Below are 26,500 nucleotides of genomic sequence, written 5' to 3'. Positions count from 1 at the left end.
AGCCTTGCTTTGCTCAAACGGCAATCTTTCTTCATTCACTGCTACACTGTCATCTGTTGGAAAACACAAGCCAAGATTGTCGCGCTATTCGTGTGACCTTCATCATCTGTTGAGAAAACAATGGACTGCGCTACCGAGCAACAATCGCAATGCTGTGTCTACATTTTTCTGGACCCCTCTGTAGAGAATTGGGCAATCCACCTAGTCAATACTATGTATTCAACTTTTATTTACATTTCACACTTTAGAATATGTATTACATGTTTCGAGAAATATGTTAATTCTCTTCTTCAACTATATAGGTTAAAAAATTCATATATTTACATTAAGATCTTATGAAAGAGGGGGACCCCCACTAAGAAAACTAAAACTGTAACATATACAATATAACAGAATTTTCATTAAGTCTTTTTATGCCTCCTGTTTGCCTTTACTAGCGAGATGAAGGGTTTTCAGTGCACTGTGTCTTCTGGTATGGGCCAGTATAATTTTGTTACTTTCATTCGCCTGTCTCAGTCTCATCCTTGGCTTTGACAATATGAAAGTGACTGAGGTACGAGCGATGCTAGTAATACCATTCCTTATGGAGCCAGTCCCTGTTATGAATGTGTGTGAAAATATTGCTTATAGGGTCGGTTGGTACATGCATTTCAGTGGACTTGGCAGACTGATATGTAATATCTACTTTTGGCTCGGTGAGGAAAGCAACAGGAAACTACCTCACTCCTCATTTCCCTAGTATGCGTCTTTAGTGATGCCTAGGCCGTCTATGACAGCTGTTGGTGGAACTGTAAAGGATCAAACCAGCCTTTGGGCTGAATACCCAACATACATACATACATACATACATACATACATACACATGCCTCCTGGAAAATGTGTATGTTTGTACGTTACGTTTTCGAATTAAGCAATTCAATTAACAATGTACTATACTGTACTTGGATTCTGTTGTGCTAAATGCTACCTTAAATAAACTTTTTAGTATTGAAAACATTTCTTAGCAGACAAAGTAGGGCTCCCCATACTACGAAAAATGTAAAATTAAGCAATTTCCTCAATTGTGCCGAAAGTTGAAGGGCTAAAAAAGCCTGGAAAGGTTTGAAATTGTAATTCTTGGATAGCTCTATCAAGCTAAAAAAAAAAAAAAAAAATACTACCGGGCTAAATGCAGTTCCAGAAAAACAGCCTAAAATCACTTGGTTTCCTTTTTATTCAAATCCTAGCCAAATTAACTAATTTACATAATGCTTTCTGTAATATGTTCCTTGGTTCAATACCCTGAGGCATTTTTTTAATTTTTTTAAAAAATGTCCACACCGATTTTAGTTATAAGGTCTTAAGTGAAACTCTGCATTGACTCACATTAGCGATCGTAGTGGTAGAGAAAGGCAAACTGCTAATCTAATCGACTGGATAATGATGATTAAGAAAAGGATTGTAATTTTTAGGAATAAATAAAGAATATTTTCTCATAATTATATTTTATTTACCTAAAATTCGTAACTCATATCCCTGGGATGTTTTCAACACTGAATTGCTTTCCTGAAGGACTAGAACTGTGGATCTTTTGATTACTAATGTTCTACTGTACATCAAAATTTGTGAACGCTTTCAATCATGGAATTTGCATTTCAGTTCATTGGCTGATTTCTCCTTGTTGAATCTAAATGTTGATTTTGCACAGTTATCTGTCATGTATGCAATGTAATAATCTTGGGGTATTTTGCAGTGCATCGTACTCCTTCCCTTCTTCCAGTGGACGAATTTGGGAGATCCCTCCAATTGGGAACTTGTGTACCTCGAAGGATGAAGTGATTGCACCCTACCTCTGTACGCGTTGTCAAAGCAGGTTCGGAAAAGAATGTCAATTGAGGAGTCACCTTCACTCTCATCACCAGTCTGTGTCTGAAGATGTGGGGTTCTCTTGTTTTGTCTGCAACAAGATGTACATCAAGAGAGCGGAGTTTATGAGGCACATTTTAGACTTCCACCCTCGAGTATGTCCTGTCTGTAGGGAGACTTTTCAAAGTTGCTGGGACCTTCACGAACACCTGTCCAAGTACAGCGAAGACGATTCTTACTCTTGTCCGAGATGTTATCAGGTGTATTCCACTACAACAGACCTAGAGCAGCACATGCATATTAAGGATTATAATTGTAAGTTATGCTATAAGAAATTCCGTAATCATTGTGCATTTAATCAGCACAACAAAAGCCACTTACAAGAGGTCCTGACTTATGACATGTGTTGTAAATCAAATTCTAAGACGTATGCTGTTGCTCTGCAGGATTCTCAGCTGGATTGCCCCAAGTGTGAGAAAACATTTACGACCCAGGAGTCCCTGATCAACCACTTTAAGGTTCACAAACCATGGCGCTGCGTAATGTGCGACACATGTAATAAGATGTTTTTGAATCGCTCTCTTCCCATACATCACATTGTTGCTCATGCTGATGTTCGGCCATTCACTTGTTCGACGTGCAAAATGAGATTTAAGAGGACCACGAGAAGTTCTATAGTGAACGAGGGTCATAGTCGGACAATAGAACAACGACCAATCTAGGGATCATAAAATTTATCTGCTATACAACTGAACCTTCTGTAAACTTGCGTATTATATGGCATGATCATGTATTAAAACCATCCTAGTCATCATTTCATTCCAGAGTGTTGAAACCCCATTCAATCTTGATGTAATTGTGCCATCCGTTATCATCCTTCACCCTCTTTTTATGGACAACACCAAACGGAACCTCTTTACTAGATCTATCCTTCGGCAAGCTGTCCTTCCATGCAACTGGTTGATGACAATTTTGTCCTGCACGGTGCCCTTGTTATGGTCAAGGAACTGCAACATTCTGCGATATCCACTTGTAGATAAGTTTTTCAAAACATTTAAGATTTTCTAGTATTGAGATCCTTAGCATCCTCTGCCATTACCGTCCATGAACCCAAGATTGTGTGCGTGTCCAACCCTTATCCTGTTTCTCTATGGGTTATGAAGCAAGATGAATCTTCATAGCGAGTTTTTACGACAAGATGCCCTTTCTCATGTCAACCTGATCGGAGGAGTTAATGATATGAAATTAATGATGTGATATATGATGGCAGGAAGGGAAAGGGTGAAACCCGATGCCAGCACATAGCCTACTCCTGTTAAACAGCACCAAGGAGTTTGCTCAAGGCTTAACTTTTCAATCTGATGGATTTTTATCAATGCTCCTTTCCAGCTGTGCATGGTAAGATTTGGAGATAAAACATTTGTGGCCCAAAATAACTGCCATTGTTAATATAATAAGTATGTGTTGCTCCACAAATTCCTTTTTTATCACAGTTTTGAGAGCTTGGATCATTTTTGTATTTGCTGATGACTTGTTAGTTGTAGCAAACAAATTGTGATTCCATATGGGTTGTGGTGCAGATGGCATGTAAATGTTTGACAAGGATTGGATTAGAATATTATGATGATAAGCCTAAAGCTGATATAATAGAAAAGGGCAATTAACTGAAGATACTAATACAACAAAAATTGGTCTCAACATTCATCAGTGAAGCCAAATGAATAAAATAAATTTATAAGAGAAATAGTTATGAATGAAAGTAAAATTATTGACAACTCTTACAAAAGAAACATTGATAAACTGTCAAATACGTGATACTTTTAGCAGGATTAGAATTGGAACATCCTGAATTAGAACATCTGGCTGGCAGTATTTATTTATTCTCGTGTCAGAATCATATACCGTATATATATATAAGACACAGTTCAAATATTATATTATTTGTGATTAAAACTTGGCTACTTCCGGTGCTTTTATTGTGAAGTAATGAAGGTCTTCTTGAGTACAGGAGGCTGGACACAGTTGGCATTGCAGCAGATGTTGTACGGTGTGGACTTCTCCACATTCACACTGAATATCATCCTTATCAGAACATCCCCATCTGGCTAAATTAACCTTTGATCTGCCCATTCCAGATCTCAATCTATTCAGGGACTTCCAAGTCAGCCATCCCTCGTTATGGCCAGGAGGCAAAGTTTGCAAAATTATTTTCTAACCAGTGGGAAGGTCTTCCATAGTTATAGGCTAGTTTTTTCAGTGGTGGTTCTGAGTTCCTTTGATGTTCTAAGGAAGCTCTTCCTTGATTTCATTCGTTGCGGATATGGTTTGTACCCATGCAAAAGGTGGGTTCTTTCCTTATTGCCAGCTATTTCTCGTTGAATAGGAGATGGTGCTGTTCCTGCGAGGTGGTTAAGCCATTCAACAGGAGTTGTTATAATTCTACAGGTTTCATGCGTGAAACTGTACCAAACAGGACAGGCATACTCTGCTGCGGAATAACATTGCAGAAGTTCTATCAGGATGACTTTCCCACTGTGATCTATCCAATTTCTTGAGGAGATTGTTCCTAGTGGACACCTTTGACTTGCAGTTCATGGCTGGCAGTAATTTATGCTTTACATTGCACGTATGACCTAAAATCAAAAATTAATTCCTGACTGATGTTGATAAGATCATTAAAAGTGCTGTCAAAGAAATCATGGTGTCCCTCCCATTGACTGTCCTATAGTCTTTGAACTATGAAAGCCCTCAGGGAGATTTATTTACAGCATATTAACCTTAGGACTGCCAACATTGTGACCTGTACTGCTAGACAGATTTTTCAGAAATTACGTGATAATTTCATATTGCTCCCAGTAGCTTATATATCATCCAACATAAACATTTCATACTACATCTTGAAGGTGAATGCAATGAAAATGAATTGTAATATAATTACATTGAGATGTGTCCCTGGCAGGAATCAAGTATGCTGTTGCTGTGAATATAGCAAGACTGAAACTCTCAAATCATGTGCTTGGCACTTATTGGTCATAACCCTTCCTTTGTAAAGTAAGGGTACGTTTATGCTGCAGCCTGGCTGCTGGCACATCGCGAAGCCTCGCTGCTCGATGTTAGGCGATGATGAAACAAACCAATGTATCTCAATCGGTGCTTTTAACCTGGAGCCCACCTCATAGCTGCGCTCCTGGCTGCTATACTCGCCACATCCATGGTCTCAGACACGTTTGATTTTCGAGCCTGGCTCATCGCCGGCTATCCTGTAACTTGGACTGTGATTGGTTATTTCAAGGTCACCCGCTATCCCACTCTTCCTCTCTTCGCACTCTATACACACGTTCAGCGATCACTTGCTCACTTGCTATCTGAACCTGTCTTCGAACGCAATGCGATTTGGATCCAGCGGCATGCGGATCATCATAAGAGGTTCATATGGGATAAAAGGAGTGACGAGAAGACAAGCGGCCAGTAGACCTTTTTCTACGTTTTATGAGGCAGAGTGGCTTGTTTTATCATGTTTAAAAGTGAAGTTTCAATTTGTGTTTTAATTGGTTTAACTACTATTTTTACTCTACGGGGAGAGTTAGCCGTGCGATTAGGGGCGTGTAGCTGTGAGCTTCCATCCTGGAGACAGTGGGTTCAAACCCCACTGTCGGCGGCCCTGAAGATGGTTTTCCGTGGTTTCCCATTTTCACACCAGGAAAATACTGGGGCTCTACCTTAATTAAAATCACGGCCGCTTCCTTCCTATTCCTAGGCCTCTCCTATCCCATCATCATCATAAGACCTATCTGTGTCGGTGCGACTTAAAACAAATGGCAAAATAAATTATTTTTCTATTGACTGTGTTTATATTTGTGTATTTTTTATTTGAATTAAATATATTATTTTACTTCTATGTCAGTGCCTTATTCAGTTTTATTACGTTTTACTCTTTTTAATTTTAGAGGAAAATATGGCATTGCGAATTACATCCACTACTTATTTTAAATTCATAATAATTTTCCTCATCATTATCATTTTTCTAATCCTAGTCAGTGGGTTAATTATCATTTTAATCCATTTCGTCTCATCTCGTACCATCAGGGGTCGATGACTTAGCCCGCTTTAAACAACAATCATCATCGTCAAACTATGGAATGACGTGGCAAAAGAATGCGGAACGATTACGTCAACTTTGTTCTTTTATTCTTGCCATTTAGGGGAACTCTATCATTACAAGTAGGTGATTTATATGAAGTACCTCGTTTTTCATGGAAAGTTCGGCAGTTATTTTTTCAAACTGTAAACATATTTGGTTTAGGAGACCTAACTAAAGTCAAAATGAGATACTCCATAATCCCTTATTTTACATTATTCAAAGGTACACTATTAAATTATGAAATGAAGCATTTGTAGCTTCATTCTTCAATCAACTCCCGCAGTAGAAATGCACTGAAAAATCCAGGCGAAGCATTTTACACTTTTTATTTCACACTCAGTACACCAAATTATTGTAAGATACAATCGCCAACAGAACTGCGACTCACTCGTTAAAAAAACCTCTGAATTTATTCCGCACTTCAAAAGCTTCAGCTGGAGCTGTGTTGTTTCTCCTCAACGGGGTAGGCTCTTGAAAGTACGTCTTCGTAGTCTAAGTGTTCATACCCTCTATATCTATAATCAAATTATGCAAAATACAAACCGCCTGAACTATCAGTTAATCTGTTTTGAATTTTCGACTACAGCTGAGAGCTGCCAGCAGCGTGCGCATGGGGCTGCTGCAGGGTAAAAGCTCCATGTGGAGCAGCGTGGCTATAGTTAGCAGCGAGATGTTAGGGCGAGCATCCATGTGACAGCAGCGAAGCTGCAGCATAAACGTACCCTAAGGGCGAGCTCATTCACAGCAACAGACATCATAGGCTCAGACCTATCACTGCAGATTCTCTGAAAGAGCTTCAGAAATATGACAATAAATATTGTTATTGGCTTTACATCCCCCCTAATTACTTTTTTTTTTTTTCAGTTACTGGCACATAAAAGAACTCCTGCGGGACAAAATTCCGGCACCTCGGCATCTCCGAAAACCTTAAAAGAAGTTAGTGGGACGTAAAGCAAATAAGATTATTATTATTATTATTATTATTATTATTATTATTATTATTACTTTTTTGGTTTTGGAGACACCGAGGTGCTGGCATTTTGTCCCGCAGGAGTTCTTTTACTTGCCAGTAAATCTACCAACACGAGGCTGATGTATTTGAGTCATATACCACCGGACCGAGCCAGGATCGAATCTGCCAAGTTTGAGTCAGAAGGCCAGACCCTCAACTGTCTAACAAGGAAACCCTTCTATCTGTAAGTCTCTGATCTGACACATAAACTGGTTGGCCGCTACTCCTATATATGCAGTGCTTCAACGAGCAAACTTTGACACCACAAAACAGGTACTAAATATAATTTTGATATTGCCGAATAAAACATTCCTACTAAAGTCGTCGTGTCAAATCTCAATCAGATCGGGGATTAGCAGATGGGAGGGTTTCCTTGTGAGCCACTCAATCTGACTCAGAAATATGATGTCTTTGAAGAAGTCGCTTACGTGTCATATGCTGGATGTTGTTAACCATAAGGAAGAGAGGGAATATATACTCGACCCAAGGATTAGATTCATCAAACCGGAGACCAAGCTCAGAAAGGTGATTTAGAAAAGAAGTCCTATTACAAGCCTTAGATCCTGAGCGAGATTTTGTGAGTGTAGCATAATACGAGGGAGTACCCCTGCCCCCCCCCCTCCGCCCCCCCCAAAAAAAGATTTTTTTAAAAAAACTCTATGTATTTTCACATTTTTTACCAAACAACCTTTTCGCCTTCAAAATACTCTCCATTTGCCCCACCGGTGATTCCACTGTTCGAAGCATCTGTTTGTAGTCATCTTTAGAAATGGCTGAAACCTCCTTCCTCATTTTTTTTTTTTCTTGACCTCTTCATTGTTGTCAAATTGATGTCCTTTCATGCCCCTTTTCATACATGGAAATAAGAAAAAGTTGCAAGGAGTCGGGGCAGCAGAACCATACCATTTTTAGCCAAAAACTGTCTTACAGAGATGGCTGTGTGTACAGGTGCATTGTCATGGTTGACAAACCAGTCTCCTGTTTGCCACAAATAGGGTCTTTTTCAATGAACACTGTTGTGCAATCTTCTTAAAACTTCCCAATGAAAGGTTGGCACGTTGTTCACTTAGACTTGCCATCATGAAAAATGAAATAAGAACAAAAGAGCGCTAGCAAAAACAATCGCTGCAGATGAACAGAACAAGCATGGTCGACAACACAGGCGGCACTGAACTGGCAATGAGCTGTGCTACACACACCTAGTGCAGAAATGCATACTACACAAGCTTTGCCCACGGCAGTGTTATTCCGGTTATTTTTGGGTACCCTCTCATTTTGTGCAGTCAGACAACTTTTGGGACACGTGTGTTCCTTTGTGTGACTCCCCTTGTATGTCGGCAAAGAAGTCGATCTTTCCAGATCTAACTGGAACGCAGTGTCAAGAGAATGTACCAAATCTTATTGCGGGAGAAAGGGCGCCTGGATTCTAGCTCTGGATGTTGATTGGCCTTCAGCCAAAACTGCTAACTCAGGGCTTTTCCACCTTGCATTCGCAAGGTCATGCATGATGCAATGCTTCTCCTGGCATCATTAATCAAATGGGTCTCTGGTGGGACAGATGAAGTCCGTGTGGACCCATGTCCCACTAGGAGCCATGGCTTCTTCCCTATAGATAAATTTCCTTTTCTTTGAAATTGTAACCACCAGCCCCGCGGTGTAGGGGTATCTTGCCTGTCTCTTACTCAGATGCCCTGGGTTCAATTCCCAGCTAGGCCGGAGATTTTTACCTGAATCTGAGGGCCTGCTCGAGGTCCACTCAGCCTACCTTATTACAGTTGAGGAGTTGTCTGACGGTGAGATAGCGGCCACAGTTTACAAAGCCAAGAATATCGGCCGAGAGGATTCGCCGTGCCAACCACACGACACCTCGTAATTTGTGGGCCTTCGGGGTGAGCAGCAGTCACTTGGTAAACCATGGCCCTTTGGGGCTGTTGTGTCATGGGGTTTGGTTTGGTTTGAATTTTAATTCTTAAAATGTTTTTATTTTGGATTAACATGCTTAACTAATTATTAGTTTCATACAGGAAATTCCAAGTTTTACTTTTCTTACCTCTTTGTTTAATTAATGTGTAATGTAGTTTTCATATCACTAGGAAAGTCACTTTGTTTAATTTACTGCGTGTGCACGTGAAATGTACTTGAGGGGTGGCACATCCAGAATACCCAAGCCACAACCTCTTATAAAAGTATTTAATTATTGAATTGAGGCTGTATTTCTCTTTGCTAATCTTTCTTTTTATTCAATGTGTAGTTACTGGCATCAATCATGGTTATGGGAATTATCAATGTTAAACACCGCAGTAAAGGTACGTGTGCACATATCTTTGTCAAGGAAATTTAACATAACTATTTTTCTTGTGCGAGTTACCGTCATTGTATTTTGATTTTGACGTTTTTAAGTATGTGATGTAAAGATATGTTATAATTTTTTTCTTCAGTTGTAATTTGGTAATACAGTTCTTTCGTTCCTTGTGTGTTTTAATTTTTATTTAATAAATATGTTATAGAGGAAGTGTGCCCATTCTTTCTCTTGATTTATCCCTGCAAATGCCTCCCACACTCGCACCAGTAAACTTCCATATTCCTTGGTCTCATGTTTGGTTCTTATTTCTGATTACATGCAATTCATTCATGTTTCTTGCTTTCTTCTTGTTGGGAGGGTAAGGTTTTATTAAGGCAATCAAAATAACCATATTTCCCCAACAGTTTCCATCATACAAAAACGTGTTTCTCCCATTTCTTCCAGGACACAGATCGGGTTGCAAACCACCAGCCAACTTATAAATGCAGTCTAATGTCAAACAACCCTTAAGATTCTCCTAAGGAATGCCTACTCCAAAAAAGTTATAAATTTTGTCAACACACATACGATATAACTAAAGATTTTTAAAAACAAGGTTGGTGCCGTAAGAAGTGAATGACGACTCATCACATTCCCAGAGTATCTGAGACTCATGCTAAGAAACATGTTATGGGACAAAGATGTGCCAACGGAAGCAAAGGATACTATGTTCAAGATGTATTACGTACCCATAACAACTTACGGAGCAGAAACTTGGACAGTGACAAAGAAGGATGAGAGTCGGATACAGGCAGCCGAAATGAAGTTCTTGCGGAGTATGATACAGAAGAGTAGAAGAGACAAAATAAGGAATGAGAAAATCCGGGAAGAAATTGGAGTGGAAAAAATGAATGATAGAATAGAGAAGAGCCGACTAAGATGGTTTGGGCACATAAAGTGAATGAGCAACGAAAGAATGCCAAAAAAGGTGATGGAAATGCAAATCCAAGAAGGAGAGGCCGTGGATGACCACGATTGAGATGGAAGGATACCATCCAACGCAGCATTATAGAAAGAAACCTGGACTGGGACACAGTGTTGGAGGAGGAGTGGTGGAAAGACCGAAGAAAGTGGAGAGGAACCATATTTGCCCCTACCCGGCTACAGCTGGATAAAGGGAAATGATGATGATGATAATGATGAACTTTTAAAAACTGCATTGGATATGATATCAAAACTATTTTAAGCCATTTTTAACTGCTTAATATTATTTAAACCATAATTTGATAGTTTTATCCCCTCCATCTCCCACTGCCACCTTTCCATAATACATTCCTTCACTTTGAGCTATATTAATTATTTTTAAGGTTTTTTAATGTCTTTTTAGGATTAAGAAGAGATGAATATGTCCTTACTTCTTGTAAATAGTACAACTAAACAAGACGTAGCTCAGTGCCACCACCTGGCTGGCGTGTATGTAAGAGCGCAGAGTGATGTTAGCAGTGGTACAGTATGGATGAACCGAACACATCACAGTGCGACAAGCTATCTATGCCTCCAATCTTTTTTTATCTTTATGGGAAGATCTATATTTATCTGTCGAAAATGATAGGAAGGCTACAGCTAAATGTTCAGTTTGTAGAAAAGAGCTACGTATGTAAAAACATAAATTTTAAAAAAAAAAGAGGAATTTGTGTATTGGAAAGGTGGTTTTTTAAATATAATAATTTATTACTCTGAAATCCAATACGGTTGTAAAATGAGATTTATAACTTGTAATGTAAAAACATGTAATTTATAATGCCAGTACAGATTATGATCAGTATCAAGGCGAAGAACGTGTACGTGTATTTGCAGAAATGAAAGATAAATTAAATAACCCTGTCGGGTATTCGATCAGTGAGTCAGCAGTTTGATTGAGTTTTAAAATTTCATATTTAATTGCAAAGAAACTTAAACCATTCAGGGGTGGTGAATTCGTGAAGGAACAATTCTAGCTGGTGAGGAGTACTGTACTGTATCACTATGTACGGCACAGCATATGCCTACTACAAAGCGAGGCAGCCCCTTCGTGCCACTCTACGACTCAAGTGTCTGACCCCTATGCGCTCTTACGGCACACATCAGCCAGTTGGTGAACAATGACGTAGCTCATGACGTCTAGTCGCTAAAAGAAACGTTCTACAGCTTTTAGTTTGCCAAAGGCAAATAAATAATCAATTAGGTGGAATCATTGATTTATTTCACCCCATCATATACCACATTGATACGGATCGTGAGGATGATAGTTTGCAACCCATATAGTGTACGAGAAGTGCCAATGCATAGGGATATGGTGTATGCACAGCGGATAATTGAACCTATATTTCTTTATGACAACTTGAATTCAGTCATATATGTGAGAACAATTTTGTGTCCATTTTTTAACCTGACAGCTTGGAGAGACGTGTAGCATGCAGTAACCGTCTGTTGCTGTGGAGTGACATGTCTGACGCATTGCGCCGCATCTGCATTGTCGTTCCATCTCGTGAGTTTCCTTCGAACTATGTCCGAGGTCTCTTCACAGCCATCTAGATTAAGCTTCATTCTTTTGTTTTATATATCTATTGATCCATTTTAACAATTTTTCAACTTGTTATTTATGTGTAAAATTCGACTATTTGCTCGTGTACTTTTCCCACAAAGGCGTCAGTAAACGAGGATAATTTTTCTAGTGATGCTTTACAAGGCATATTAAATGAATGTTTTAGTGATTATGAAGATAGTAGTTATAATTTTAGCGATAATTCTGATTACAGTGATGCTGATAACCGAATTAGACCGTGATGAGGCTGAAATGTTACAGAAGACTCTGTTGTTTCTGACACTATTTGTGCTAGATGTGGTAGTGCTGCGTGTAATTTTTACTGGGATGACAAGGATAATTATATAAGAAATAAACATTTAGCGAGTTCTTTTCATGCCAAGGTTTAGCTCTAAATGCCAGGCAACCAGTGAAGTCTTTCAAACTTTTTTTTCACTTGAACTCGTCCAGCTGAGTGTAACGGAAACAAATCACTACACTTAGATGTACACAAAGTCCCAAGGAATATTTTTTCTATTTTAGTCTAGGGTAAGGGAATTGATTCCGGTCAATGAAAATGAGATGTATGGTACCTTAGCCCTCTTCATGTTGGTGGAAATAGTATGGAAACTAAATTTTCGGTCTTACTTATCGAAAAAGTATACCATTTTCGTGCCTCTTGTTTGACTCATATCTTTAGACGAATTTGCATTCATTTGTAAATTACCTCACTTCAATGACGAGACTAAACACACTATGTATGGTGGACCGAAAAGCTATTTCCAATATACTGGGTGAGTTGGCCGTGCGGTTAGGGGCGCGTGGCTGTGAGCTTGCGTCCGGGAGATAGTGGGTTCGAATCCCATTGTCGGCAGCCCTGAAGATGGTTTTCCGTGGTTTTCCATTTTCACACCAGGCAAATTGAGGTCATGGCCGCTTCCTTCCAACTCCTAGGCCTTTCCTATCCCATTGTCGCCATAAGACTAGGCACTGGCAAAAAAAAATTCCAATATAATAAAATTGATTGGAAATGAACAGGAAAGGAAAGGATTATGGATATTTTCAACAGGACTGTTCCACAATTCATTCTGCTCTTAATTCTATAGACATTTTGCATCCAGTTTTTAATGACCAGATAATTAGTAGAGATGTTAATTAGAAGAGAAATAGTCTACCTTTTTAATACAATCAATATTCAGAAAAGAATATATTTATAAAAAACTTTACATTAACAATACATGTTTCATCCCTATGTGAGGGACATACTCAGCTGTTGAAGATAAGTTAACAAAAAAATCCAATCTTAAAAGATATACAGAAAAATTGGCCAAAGATAAAATAAGGAAGCACTTAATAGGAAAACACCAAAGAACTCTGGAATTCTATTGTTTGGATCCAATCTTATGAAATATTTGGTTTAAAAAATAAGTTGACATCGCACACTAAAACAGGCCAGTGCAGAGTGAAGTTGAAGGAGCAACTAAAAGCAAGTGTCTTTTGAAGAACTGAATCTAGGTGAGGTGACAATTCCATTAACAATCAGGTATTTCATCATTTTAAAAAGTTACTGAAAAAAAAAAAAAAGGGAGCTCTGTAATTCTAGACAGAGATTAGTCTTCAAAGCGTTGAAGTAATCATGTATGAAAATGATGTAGATAACTTGGAAAATCAACAGACCCACAATTCTAGCATATGATTCGTTTGAATAGGATGTCTGTACGCCTGAAGCCTGTTTGAAGACATTCAATATCCTCGAGAACTGCAAGTCAGGTATATCCGCCACATGGGTGACCTAAATGCAGATCAGTGGTGATTGATTGATTAAAAATAATAATAATACCTCTAGATTTGCAATGTCCACAACTAATGCTAGGTGTAGAAAACAGTGTAGTCCATAAAAAATTGAAGCTAACGCTATTATTTCGACAGATACTAACACTTATTTAAAGTTAAAAACTTCATAACTGATCCGTATTGAACTAATAGTAACAATGTTACTATACTACATCTTTTTAACCTCAAGATCAGCAAGAGTGCTCAAGAACCTCTACATGAACTTCTATTTTTAATTCAAGAAAAGTGTCATAAGTGCTACCATTGTGTTAACTTCTTGCCATTTTTTTTTTTTTTTTTTTTTTTTTTTTGTGTAGGCTGATGATGACATGGACAGATGTCGAAACCGGTCCCTTAATAAATTAAATATGTTGCTACATTGTTTCATGCAACAGTGTTATTGTATTGAAAAGGTGGAACATTTTTCCTTTTTTAACATTGTTAGATACTAATACCCTGCAAAAAGTGCAAGTTTGATTAGCATTTCCTTGGTAACAATACTACGTGTTAAAACAAATATTCGATACTTTTAATAATGTACGGACTATATGCGGTGAACAGGCTTTTGCTACAAAATCTGGTGATTAGAAATTGTATACCACTACCTCTCCTATCCTGCAGGACAATATTCTGATGGTGAATATTTTTTGAATATATTGTCAATTGATATGGATGTTAATTCCCATAGGGAATCTGGAATATTTGTCCCGAATGAGTAAATTTATAATACCAATATAAATGGTCATTTATTGGACATTATAAATTTTCCAGCTAACTCATTCCTGGTTGCCAGCGTTTCACCCCCATGTGTTAGGTTGGGCTCATCAGTTGGTACCAAGCACACCTACCAAGACGCATGGCTAGTGCATACCTTGGAGGCCACTGCGTAGGCTACCTGAAGCCACCAGCAGTGCCAGTGCACTATGAGATTCCTTTTATAGAAAGGAATGCAATTACTGTTCAAACTCTCCTTGCAATAATATTACATAACAGTACATACTTATTGATGAAAGCATTTATTATCCTTCAGTCAAGAAAAACAAACTTTGAATTTTGCCACACATTTTTTGTTTTGGTCTATGAAATACTTTTATACTCGTAACATTGTGTCATTAAATATACTTGATCTGAATGTGAGTACCTACCCACTAATGTACCTCTCCAACACCAATTTAAAACTTTGTACTATCAACTGTAAATAACTAAGGAAAATAAATGAGAGGTAAAAATCCCCTCCCCTCCCTCCTCTACAAGTCAATCCTCACCTCCCTGCAACCTACTCCCACAACCCACCAAACTCCCACAAATTACCTGGCCAGAGAGAAGGCGTCACCTGAGTGGGCCGCCCCTCCCCCCCCCCCCCACCAAGGAGGGGAATGAAAACCTCTCAATTGGAATTGGATCTGCTGTACAACATATTCAGTCTACAGTCTACCGGAATCTCTACCCGTCGACAGTCTTACGTCTACATATCGGGAAGTTTCTGAAAGTTATGCGATGAGTCCTTCACCGCTGCCATCACCTGCGCGATCACGTTCGCCCAGGTCGCCACCAAAGGACATGGAAACTACTCAAGTAAAACAACCTCGTCGTTTATCGGAGTCTGGTTCGGGAAATCCTGATGGAGAAAGGAAAAGAGTTTGTCCGACGCAATCCCTGACACAACGTTCTCCAGGCTCTGTCGAAACCTCACCGGGATCTAATGCTCATCTGGAATCTTCTGGAACGGACCTTGGGATCCATTTGCTGGGTCCTGGACCATCGACCACCCACCATCTGCCCAACCTGTTGGACCAACCTGCACATGTACGCAGTTATGCTGAGGCAGCGCAAAACCCAGCAATACCACCTAATGTTCGCCAGCGCAGTATTGTTACTCTATCGCTCCAGCCTACTGTTCAGCCGCCTTACAAATCTGGACATCACCAAGGCCAACGTCTGGTGCACCTATCAACTAATTGCAAAATTCACGCCAAATCTTCAGGATTATAAACTGGAAATCCAATGGATTCCTTCCCACTGCTAGCCCTTTCCTATTCCACCGGCGTCATATGACCTATCTGTGTTGGTGCAACGTAAAACAAATAGCGAAAGAAGAAGAAGAATTTAAATAAAAATTCAGTGAGAGAAAAGTATTTTGAGTAAATAAATTGTAAACTGTTCTCTGCTTGATGATGATGATGCTTGTTGTCTAAAGGGGCCTAACATCTAGGCCATCGCCCCATTGCTCAGGTAACAACACTTCATACGTTGGCCTTACCGTCATAGCAGTACCGGTAGTGATTCTTACTTGTCAATGTTTAAATGTTGAAGTTCAGATTATCTATATATATAAAATAAGAGTTTTGTCTGTACATTGCTCAGAATTTGAAAATAATGGTATTTCTGTATTGGTCATGTCCATAGTAACAAGAAAATGCACTTTTTACTTTTCCGTAATTTCTGTCTGTCTGTATGTACACTGACTGAATGAGCAAATGCAACACCAAGAAGGGGTGGTCAGAACTTTATGCCAAATGCAGGGTAGACTGACGTCACTGAGGTATGCTCATGATGTGAAATGCGCCGCTGTGCTGCGCACGTAGCGAACGATAAATTGGACACGGCGTTGGCGAATGGCCCACTTCATACCGTGATTTCTCAGCCGACAGTCATTGTAGAATGTGTTGTCGTGTGCCACAGGACACGTGTATAGCTAAGAATGTCAGGCCGCCGTCAACGGAGGCATTTCCAGCAGACAGACGACTTTACGAGGGGTATGGTGATCGGGCTGAGAAGGGCAGGTTGGTCGCTTCGTCAAATCGCAGCCGATACCCATAGGGATGTGTCCACGGTGCAGCACCTGTGGCGAAGATGGTTGGCGCAAGGACATGTGGCACGTGCGAGGGGTCCAGGCGCAGCCCGAGTGACGTCAGCACGCGAGGATCGGCGCATCCGCCGCCAAGCGGTGGCAGCCCCGCACGCCACGTCAACCGCCATTCTTCAGCATGTGCAAGACACCCTGGCTGTTCCAATATCGACCAGAACAATTTCCCGTCGATTGGTTGAAGGAGGCCTGCACCGCCGGCGTCCGCTCAGAAGACTACCATTGACTCCACAGCATAGACGTGCATGCCTGGCATGGTGCCAGGCTAGAGCGACTTGGATGAGGGAATGGCGTAGTGCGTATTCAAGGCACGTTAAATGCCCACCGCTACGTGCAGCATGTGCTGCGGCCGGTGGCACTCCCGTACCTTTAGGGGCTGCCCAATGCTCTGTTTCAGCAGGATAATGCCCGCCCACACACTGCTCGCATCTCCCAACAGGCTCTATGAGGTGTACAGGTGCTTCCGTGGCCAGCGTACTCTCCGGATCTCTCACCAATCGAACACGTGTGGGATCTCATTGGACGCCGTTTGCAAACTCTGCCCCAGCCTCGTACGGACGACCAACTGTGGCAAATGGTTGACAGAGAATGGAGAACCATCCCTCAGGACACCATCCGCACTATTATGGACTCTGTACCTCGACGTGTTTCTGCGTGCATCGCCGCTCGCGGTGGTCCTACATCCTACTGAGTCGATGCCGTGCGCATTGTGTAACCTGCATATCGGTTTGAAATAAACATCAATTATTCATCCGTGCCGTCTCTGTTTTTTCCCCAACTTTCATCCCTTTCGAACCACTCCTCCGTGGTGTTGCATTGTCACTGTCAGTCAGTGTATGTACACGCATCACAAAAAAACGGTTGAAGATAATTTAATGAAAATCGGTATGTGAAGTCGGGGGATGAGTCTCTACAATCTAGGCTATAAATCATTTTACTCATGCTGAGTGAAATGGTAGTTTAGGGGAAGGCCTAAAATTGAATTCTCAACTATTTATGTTATTAGTGGTCTAATGAAAATCGGTATGTGAAGTCGGGGGATGAGCCTCTACAATATAGGCTATAAATCAGTTTACTCACGCTGAGTGAAATTGTAGTTTAGGGGAAGGCCTAAAATTGAATTCTCAACTATTTATGTTATTAATGGTCGTATTTTAAAGAAAATGGGTATGCAAAGTTGGGGAATACGTTGCTACAATCTAGGCTATCAATAATTGTATTCACGCTGAGAAAATGGTAGTTTAGGGAAAGGCCTAAAATTTAATTCTCAAATATTGTTGTTATTAGTAGTCCTATCTTGATGAAAATCGGTATGCAAAGTCAGGAAATAAGTCGCTATAGTCTAGGCTGTAAATTATTTTATTCACGCTGAGTGAAATGGTAGTTTAGGGGAAGGCCTAAAATGTAATTCTCAAATATTTCTTATTAGAGGTGTAATCGATGAATGCTACATAACTAAGGTTATATACTATTACATTTCCGATTATTTATGTCTTATACATTGTTACCGTACTGGCTATGATCACAAAGATACTCATGAATTTGGATGTTTGTTACTAAGTCCATATCAGCGCCGAGTAACGAGAAAATTGGTAAACAGTATTTAATGAAAATTGGTATGTATAGTCGGAGAATAAGAAACTATAGTTTATGGTATAACATATTTTACAAATCACAGCGTCAAAAGAAAACTAAATGTGAAGGCTTACAATATAGAAAGCTCATAACATTGATCAACAATAACATTACATTGACCATTGTTTGTCGTGATGTGCTTTGTGGCTTCTGTTGCCCCTCATCTCCGGTATATAGGATTACTGCTGCGTACAGAGTATTTTTATTTGATTTACGTCGCACTGACATAGATATGTTTTATGGCGAAGATGGGATAGGAAAGGGCTAGGAGTGCCTTAGGCCTTAATTAAGGTACAGGCCCAGCATTTGACTGGTGTGAAAGTGGGAAACCACGGAATACCATCTTCAGCGCTGCCGACAATGGGGTTCGAATCCACTATGTCTCGGATGCAAGCTCACAGCTGCGCACCGCTAACCACACGGTCAACTCGCCCAGTCGTACAGAGTGTAACAGCCTGTCTGAATATTGATGGGAAGTAGCTGATGAATTAGGTAACTTTCTTCTTTAGCATGCCATTCCCCTGGTTTATAAATTTTCTGATACTACTGGTACGTAACACACTGGATCATCATAGCATTTTGGGCTATTCAATCCCTACTCTGAGGCACTGATTGGAATGAACAGTGTGCATATTTAGCGGAATAATGGCAGATGAGTGTTCATGGCAATCTGCGGCCTGGTCATCCCAGCTCTGGAACTTTGGACTATTAGATTGGCACCGCAATCTAACCGCAGCATTGTTCATTAAAAGTGATAAAACGTGCGGCTTTCCATTTGATCGAGTATTTTATATGATAACATTGCTTTTAATCGCTACATTCATACTTACGTTTTTGTAATGACCTATGTTGATTTTAGGTTAGGAAAACAGCAAAGTCAGTCTTTCTGAGAATCCCGTAGCGAAGCACGGGTACATCAGCTAGTCTTGGATAAAAATGTGTTGTATTGCTGTCATATGGCAAATATGACACCGCCTAAAGGATTATTCTATGAAAGAAAATTCATGGGTAAAAATACCTGATTAGCGTGATTAGCTGCCAATCCCGAAACCCGGGTTCGATTCCTGGCCCTACCACGAAATTTCAAAAGTGGTTCGAAGGCTGGAACGGGGTCCATTCAGCCTTGGGAGGTCAACTGTGTAGAGGGGGGTATCGATTTCCACCTCAGACATCCTCGAAGTGGTTTTACATAGTTTCCCACTTCTCCAAGCAAATGCCGGGATGGTAACTAACTTAAGCCCATGGCTGCTTCCTTCCCTCTTCCTTGTCTATGCTTTCCAATCTTCCCATCCCCAACACAAGGCCCCTGTTCAGCATAGAAGTTGCGGCCGCCTAGGCGAGGTACTGGTCATCCTTCCCAGTTGTATCCCCCGACCCGCAGTCTGACGCTCCAGGACACTACCCTTGAGGTGGTAGAGGTGGCATCCTTCACTGAGTCCGAGAGAAAAGCCAACCTTGGAGGGGTAAACAGAGAAAGAAAGAACGAAGGTACCCGAAATAGAAACGGAAAACTAAGACGAGAATGCTATCTGCTTTTAGCCACTCCGTAGTTTTGTCCTGGTCTACAGAGAATTCGTGAAATGACAGTGTCCCTTTGCTCTTTTTTCCTGATCGGAATACAAAAAATGCACACAGCAATATATATTCGAATATTTCCTAATACAGTTAAAGAAAAGCAAATCACCACACCATTAAAAAACGAATTAGCGCATAAATTAAAATCCTTGTTCAGGACGAAGTTACAGCGAGAAATCACTTTGTTCTTGTTTCCATATAATTTCGGCTCGAAGTACGAAAAGGTGCACAAGAATGTCACAAATTCCAAGATTTGTATACACAATTTAAAAATATAATCACCACACTACACACTAAAAAATAAACTCACTAGCGTATAACTATCAGATTTCAATATGAAGCCAACAAGCACCTCATTGCGAACACATTGCCAACATTTACGACAGCAAAACCACATACATAAAACTGGAAATGCGGCAATTTACGGTATACAGCTGCCTGTCAGTGGGTAGTAGGCCAGCGCTCCAGCGGCATTACGGTGAAAATTTCCAATTACAGCTTTATGCTGGGCTTCACAAGCGACTGTCAAGGCCGGTATAAAGGGCCGCATACACGCGCTACATTATGTACAAATAACAACTCATCTTCTATACCGACTATCTAATTAATTTCAATCCGTATATATTTTTCGTCTCAAAGTCTCCGGCTGAATTCAAGCCACTGCCTGCTCGATCTGCATCCGATGGCTGCTTATACTGTCTGCTGCACATTTTAACGGACTTAAATTCTTAGCTGCAGGCAAGTCTCTGACATTCTGGCGCTGCTTGAATCACTGCCTGCTCGATCGGCCATACACACAGAGACTGGTTTGCGCAGACTTACCTTCTTAGTAAGGAATCAATCAAATTCGGAATTATATACAAACAAATTAAAATTTTTAATCATTCAGTATTATGTACAGATAGATTCAAACAAATTAAATATTTATTGATGGCTTCAAACAAGTTGCATATTGTTAATAGGTCCCCGTTTTATAGAACTTACATATAATTTGAAATCCTTGTATTTTGTAAAAGAAATAATCTGATATCGAGATATATCGCTATTTTGTTTTGATAGTAGGATAATATCGGCATGTCGATATCGAATGAAATATCGATATTTATTATATCGGAACGTCCCTAAGTCTTATCGATGCCTACGAGATAAGTAAAGGCCTCAGCATGCACGGTCTCCTCAAGTACTAAATTGACAAAGTAGTAACAGTTCAAATATCGCCGTTGGATGTCAGGTTTTCCCTCCATTCCTCAGCACGATTCCAATTGGCATTACGATAATAACGTGCACATAAAAGCACATTACAAATATAAAACATTGCGTTTTGAGTAGGAAAGTGATATTTCTATGACGTTTAATGAAGAAAAATAAATGTATCACCCAGTAATTCGAGATGAGCTCATACGAATCTGGTAGTACAATTGCAACCAGGAAGTACACATCCTAATAAAAATGAAAATACTCCATAGTATATTTTAAAACACTGCCGTATTCACATAGCCTACGTCGATGAATACAGAGTGGGTCTCGGGCCACAAGTGGCCACGACTGGTCCGTGGTCCAACAGCTCTGCACTCCGACCGGCCAACCGAGCAGAGGAAGGGTGGCTCTTCGTCTCTGTATTCGGGAGACTGGACAGGGCTGGACCTCACGGCTGGTCCCCACTGTCGGTTTTCCTGAGAATGGTTTTCCGTGGTTTTCCATTCTCCTGCAATAAGGCGAATGCTGGGAGGGTTCCTAGTATAGGCCACGGCTGCCAAACCCCTCACCATCTCCGAGCATCTCCTTCGCCTTAACAAATCTCCCGGCCTCAGAGACGGCGCCACCATCTAAGAGGCCCGCCTCCTCCTTCAGGGGAGGAGTTAAAACATTTTAGTATTAGTACGTAACCTAGTCTTGCCATGCAAATACGATGGATACCCTAAAAAAAGTGTTGGCATTGATTGCGGCTAGTTTTAGTAGAAATGCTAAAACACGTGCTTTCAAAATGTTCGCTACATACTACAGACATCGTGGAAGGTTGCCACATGCTATTTTTCTCGTCACCGCGACATGACATAATTAAGATCCATTTTTCTCGTAGTTCCACATTTGCTCGTGGAAATAAATGCCAATATCTTTCTGAAGTTTACTTTTGCAGAATGGTGCACAGCAATAAACCATTGTTTATCACGCGCAATAAACATCTTGTGAATAGAATGTTTACAATAAATACTCTCTCGGCTCTTGTATATTTATCAATATGCACAAAACATTTTCTTAATGTAAATCCACAGCCTGTTTCACTGCCTTCCTGTTTAGAGTCATTTGACGGGTCAGCAATGGAACTAATTAAGTCCCATCTAGCGGCGAGAATGAGAAATTTCCCGGCTGCCGAAGCCTGTCGCAATCCTCTGGGGCAATGATTAGTGACTGACAAATGAAATGATATTTGAGAGAGTTGCTGGAATGAAAGACGGCAGGGAAAACCGGAGTACCCGGAGAAAAACCGGTCCAGCACAAATCTCATATGGAGTGACCCGGATTTGAACCACGAAACCCAGCGGTGAGAGGTTGGCGCGCTGCCACCTGACTCGCGGAGGCTTCTATTTTCTTAACTTTACGTTTAAATATAAACCATATACTCATCACAAGCTGAATACACAAATCAACGCCTTTTATAATGAATTTTAAGGCTTATCTCACCTAAAAACTCGCTAACTTACCTTTTTCCTTCACAGTTTCCATATACGTCTGTGTTGTTAAACAGTGGAGGGCTAACACGAAGTCTAGCGGTGACTCTGGAACTAGAACATATTTCGCGCTGTGTAAACTTCCATGCGGAGGCAACTGTGTTACATATTCCACCGTTTGTATTCGAATTATAGTCCGGCCTACCAGAGGCTCAGAGCAAGGTATTGATTAGATTGGATATTTCCAGGTTGCAATTCCACCTTCACTAGCACCATCTCTTGCGTTCTCTAGTGCGGATGTTATTAATCAAAATAATAATTCAAAGGGGGCTGTCACACAGGCTCGATCGAACGACTGCGATCAACCGACTAAGAAAACAAACCTACAGAGGGCAGTGGCACCAGTCACACAGCATCGATCGTCAGCGATCAACTACGGGCGATGAAGATCAACTGGTTTGTGAAAACAAACTTGTCCGTTTTTCATCAGTCGCAGTCGTTCGATAATGGCGGACGCAACATAGTCATCTGTTGATGAAATCGAAACATTAATTTGCTTGGTGTATGAAAACAAAGTGGTGTATAATCCTAGACTCCCTGGATATAATAATAGGGACACCGTGAATTTTGTATGGCATTCTATAGCGTCGAGAATTGGGACAAAAACTGGTAAGTAATTATTAGATTTATTACGATTATCTTATGAATAGTGTTATCTTAGATTATTTATTGATAAAATATATTATACGCAATAGATTGTTAAAAAAGTTACACTACGAGAAGTAGTAATTATCATTCTTGCAACTTAATTGAAGAAATGTTTGGAAAACATAAGCAGTGCTTTCCTAACCTCCATCTCGTACCTACCTAATGAAATGAATACCATTGTTCGCTTTAATGACAAATAAGTGTAGGCCTATGCCATAAGTAGGCCTACTACATGTATATTTTATTTGTCACAATATTCTGATTCATTGTTTCAGGAAAAAGTTGTGCCAAAACATGGCAAATTCTGAGGGCTGGATATCGAACTTGGAGAGATAACATCCTCCCTCTCCTCCCAGGTTCTGCTGTACAGAAAACATAAAATGGGTCTACTTCAATACCCTCAACTTTCTGGAACTCTTCATTGCTGGAAGAAGGTACAATTTTGTAATATTTCTTTTTAAAAGTAGGCCTACACTACAGACCAGTGTTTAGTTGTGAAAGAGTGAGGGGAAGATTCAGTCTGTAGGCCATAAGTTCCACCCATCTGTTCATTAATTTATCAGATATAACTGCAAGTAATATAATCTAACCTAACAATCATCTTACTAAAATAATTATTGAAAGTAACAATTTCTTAAGCAGAAGGCTTGTGTCCAGACTAAAATGTAGCTCCAATTTAGAAGAATTGCATTAATATGTTGTTCATTTTTTTCAGTTCTATAACAAACATATCTATGGAAGTGGCACCTGGTGTATGAGAGCCTTTTCACCAAGCTGAAATAGAGGAGGAGGAAGCAGAAATAATTTGTGTTGGAGGGGTCTAACTCCCGCAGTTCAGAAATTACTGAAGGGACTTCAACTTCCAGTGCAGTGGCTTCTGCTTCTACAAACAGTTCTGCCAGCAGTTAAAAATAAAAGAAACAGAAATGTGAAAGTGACAGTGATGTGTTAAGTAAATATTTAGAAAAGATACTGAAAAGTGAAAAGAAAATGTAATCAATGTTATTTTTAGTGTCTTCATGATGACAGGGAAAGAATGAGTGTAGTAGGTCGAAGGGTTTTCAAAGTTAAAATTCAGGAACTGTTGTATACAGTGTTAGAAAGAATCTAATAAAATTTATGTTCTTGAGAAATGTTCTACTTAAATTAAATCATTTTTTGTTATACTTATCTATCAATATTTATTGGAATCCTCAGTGAGTTATGTGTATTAGCACCTGATGGGAAAGTAACCTTAACTCCAATTTTTATTAATTATTAGCATTATTACAACATCTTAATTTGTATATTTTATGTGGTAGAACATGTATGGTTTACAAGGAAAGGAGTATTTTGAAACACATGTAGTAGGTCCTTTCTGTGTGTATGTATTAAGCAGTTGCACAGCACAGGTGGTCTGAAACCAGACCGGTGTATTGATAGTTCTGTCCAAGAGCTGACTTCCTTCTTACGGTATACTCTTGATCGCAACTGCAAACTCATTGCACTAGGTTTGTACATGACAGGTGGTCTGAAACCAGACCAGTGTAAAGACATGAGTAGTTTTGTCCAGGAGCTGACTGCCTTCTTACAGAATACTGTTGATTGCAACTGCAAGCTCACTGCATTGGGTTTACTGCATCTATATTCAATGTTGCTTACTATACTGCCATCCTGGGAGAATACACATCCTAAATACCTATTTGAAATTATCTACCTGTTCCAGTTTTGTGTTCCCAACCTGACATTCAGTTCTCTTTCAGGTGTCTTCCTTACTGCCATCACATTAGTCTTAAAACGACTAATTTTCATGTCATATTCATTGCATCCTTTTTGAAGCTGCAAGATATTAGATTGCACAGTTTCAACATACCAAGTCGTTCGCATAGGACAAAATTCTTACTACAGTTATACCTGACAGAATCCCTCCCTGCCACCTTATACCTTTGTAACTTAGGTAGCCTTTATCTCCTCATTCCAGTACTCTCCTGCCATTGGTACCTGTTTGCACCAGCAATCGCTACTTTTCATGTCTGTTACCATACTTACTGTATAATTTATTAATAACATATAGGCCTACAGAGGGCATCAAGGTAGACCGATTATTTTATTTCTTGTGCTGTAGATCCATATAAACAATGAAAAACAAAGATGAAAATTTCATTTGCAACTATTTTGACAGGTGTTTCTACCAAAGTTTTGTAGATTATAATCTACAAAATAAAAAACTGTGATATTAAGGGGATATGATGGCAGAACATATTTATAAAAAAATATTCATATGACAGTTACATGCTTGTAATAAAAGGTTGAGTAGATTAATTACCCTGTAAGTCAATCCAAGACCCATACACCCTACTATGTCAAACATTAATTTATATAATCAGTATTTACAAACAGTTTTGACAGGCAATGTAAGATATAGCAAAATTAAATCATTTAACACCTGAGCAACAGGCCTAAATAACATTTTGCTGTATACGGCAATAGTCTTTAGTTGTTAGAAAGGCATACTCTTCACTTCTAAAAATAGAAGGCAAGGTGCTTGTTATTAGCACCTATTATTGATTGCAGTGTTTGGTTTTCATTTTTGGTGAAATTGAAGGCAAAGTTTTCATTTTCCTTCAACTGATTCATGAGGAAAGTATTTCAGGATGGATAGATAGGCTTGGTAGTGTTCATATCAATAAAGAAGTTACATATGAACAATACACAGAAAGGCAAAATCAATATTGAGGTAAGAAAGAGAGTCCTACCAGACCTTTGCGGAAAATGTTGTTACTCTTTACCAAGGAGTTTACCAGTAACTTGGATGGAAGTACAGGATTTATATTAATTGGTTTATTATTGCCAAGTGAGCAATTAGATCAGCTTGCCAGTGAAAAGTTTGGGGAGACAGTACTTTATGCTTAGTGATGAGGGTAATAAACAAGACCTTGTGTGTAATTTACATGTAGTTGTGACAACTATCAGTCTATTACACTGCCAACTTACTTATTAGAACAATATTCCAGAAGCTTTTCCTATAGTTATTAAGCTAGTGTACAGAGCACTAGCCTCACCTGAACTCCTCAAGAAATGTACACATACCGGTATGTGAATACACAGAACCCTAAAGAGAACAACCTTTCTTCACAGCCATTTGGTAAAATTAGCTGCTTTTGAAGCTGCTGTAGTCTTCAATGATATAAATTAAGACAGGATTGTCATTCTTGTAAAGTTTGGATATGGACCTGAATTCTTTGCACAAAACACAGTAGGCCTACAGAAATTCAGCAACATGCTTGTCATGAAAGCAATATGATACTATTCTGAACATGGCACAATAACAAAGAAGAGGAGAGGCAACAAGAGATTTGCAGAGGATCATGAGGGAGAGAAACAGTGTAAGGA

General features: G+C 39.7%; 1 protein-coding gene and 1 long non-coding RNA gene across 4 annotated transcripts in view; both read left to right on the top strand.

Annotated features, from left to right (window-relative positions):
• Nucleotides 1-10,486, top strand: part of LOC136885962 (zinc finger protein 883) — a 48,514-nt gene extending 38,028 nt beyond the window's left edge. For 2 of the 3 annotated variants that reach the window (XM_068230745.1, XM_067158666.2), the window contains one exon: nt 1,733-6,781. In XM_068230745.1, the coding sequence (XP_068086846.1) occupies nt 1,733-2,567 (835 nt within the window). In that variant the 3' untranslated portion in view covers nt 2,568-6,781. Of the gene's footprint in view, nt 1-1,732; nt 6,782-9,744 lie in introns of those variants that run through there. The other variant, XM_068230746.1, reaches the window with a different exon arrangement.
• Nucleotides 10,487-22,973: 12,487 nt separating this feature from the next.
• LOC137503185 (uncharacterized) lies at nt 22,974-24,200 on the top strand. Its single transcript, XR_011019092.1, has 3 exons — nt 22,974-23,089; nt 23,404-23,562; nt 23,844-24,200. It is a non-coding gene; the product is annotated as an uncharacterized lncRNA (long non-coding RNA).
• The last annotated feature ends 2,300 nt before the right edge of the window (nt 24,201-26,500 follow it).

Source organism: Anabrus simplex, chromosome X (assembly GCF_040414725.1).
Source record: "Anabrus simplex isolate iqAnaSimp1 chromosome X, ASM4041472v1, whole genome shotgun sequence".
Classification (NCBI taxonomy): domain Eukaryota; kingdom Metazoa; phylum Arthropoda; class Insecta; order Orthoptera; family Tettigoniidae; genus Anabrus; species Anabrus simplex.
This window is presented reverse-complemented; position numbering and strand designations above follow the sequence as displayed.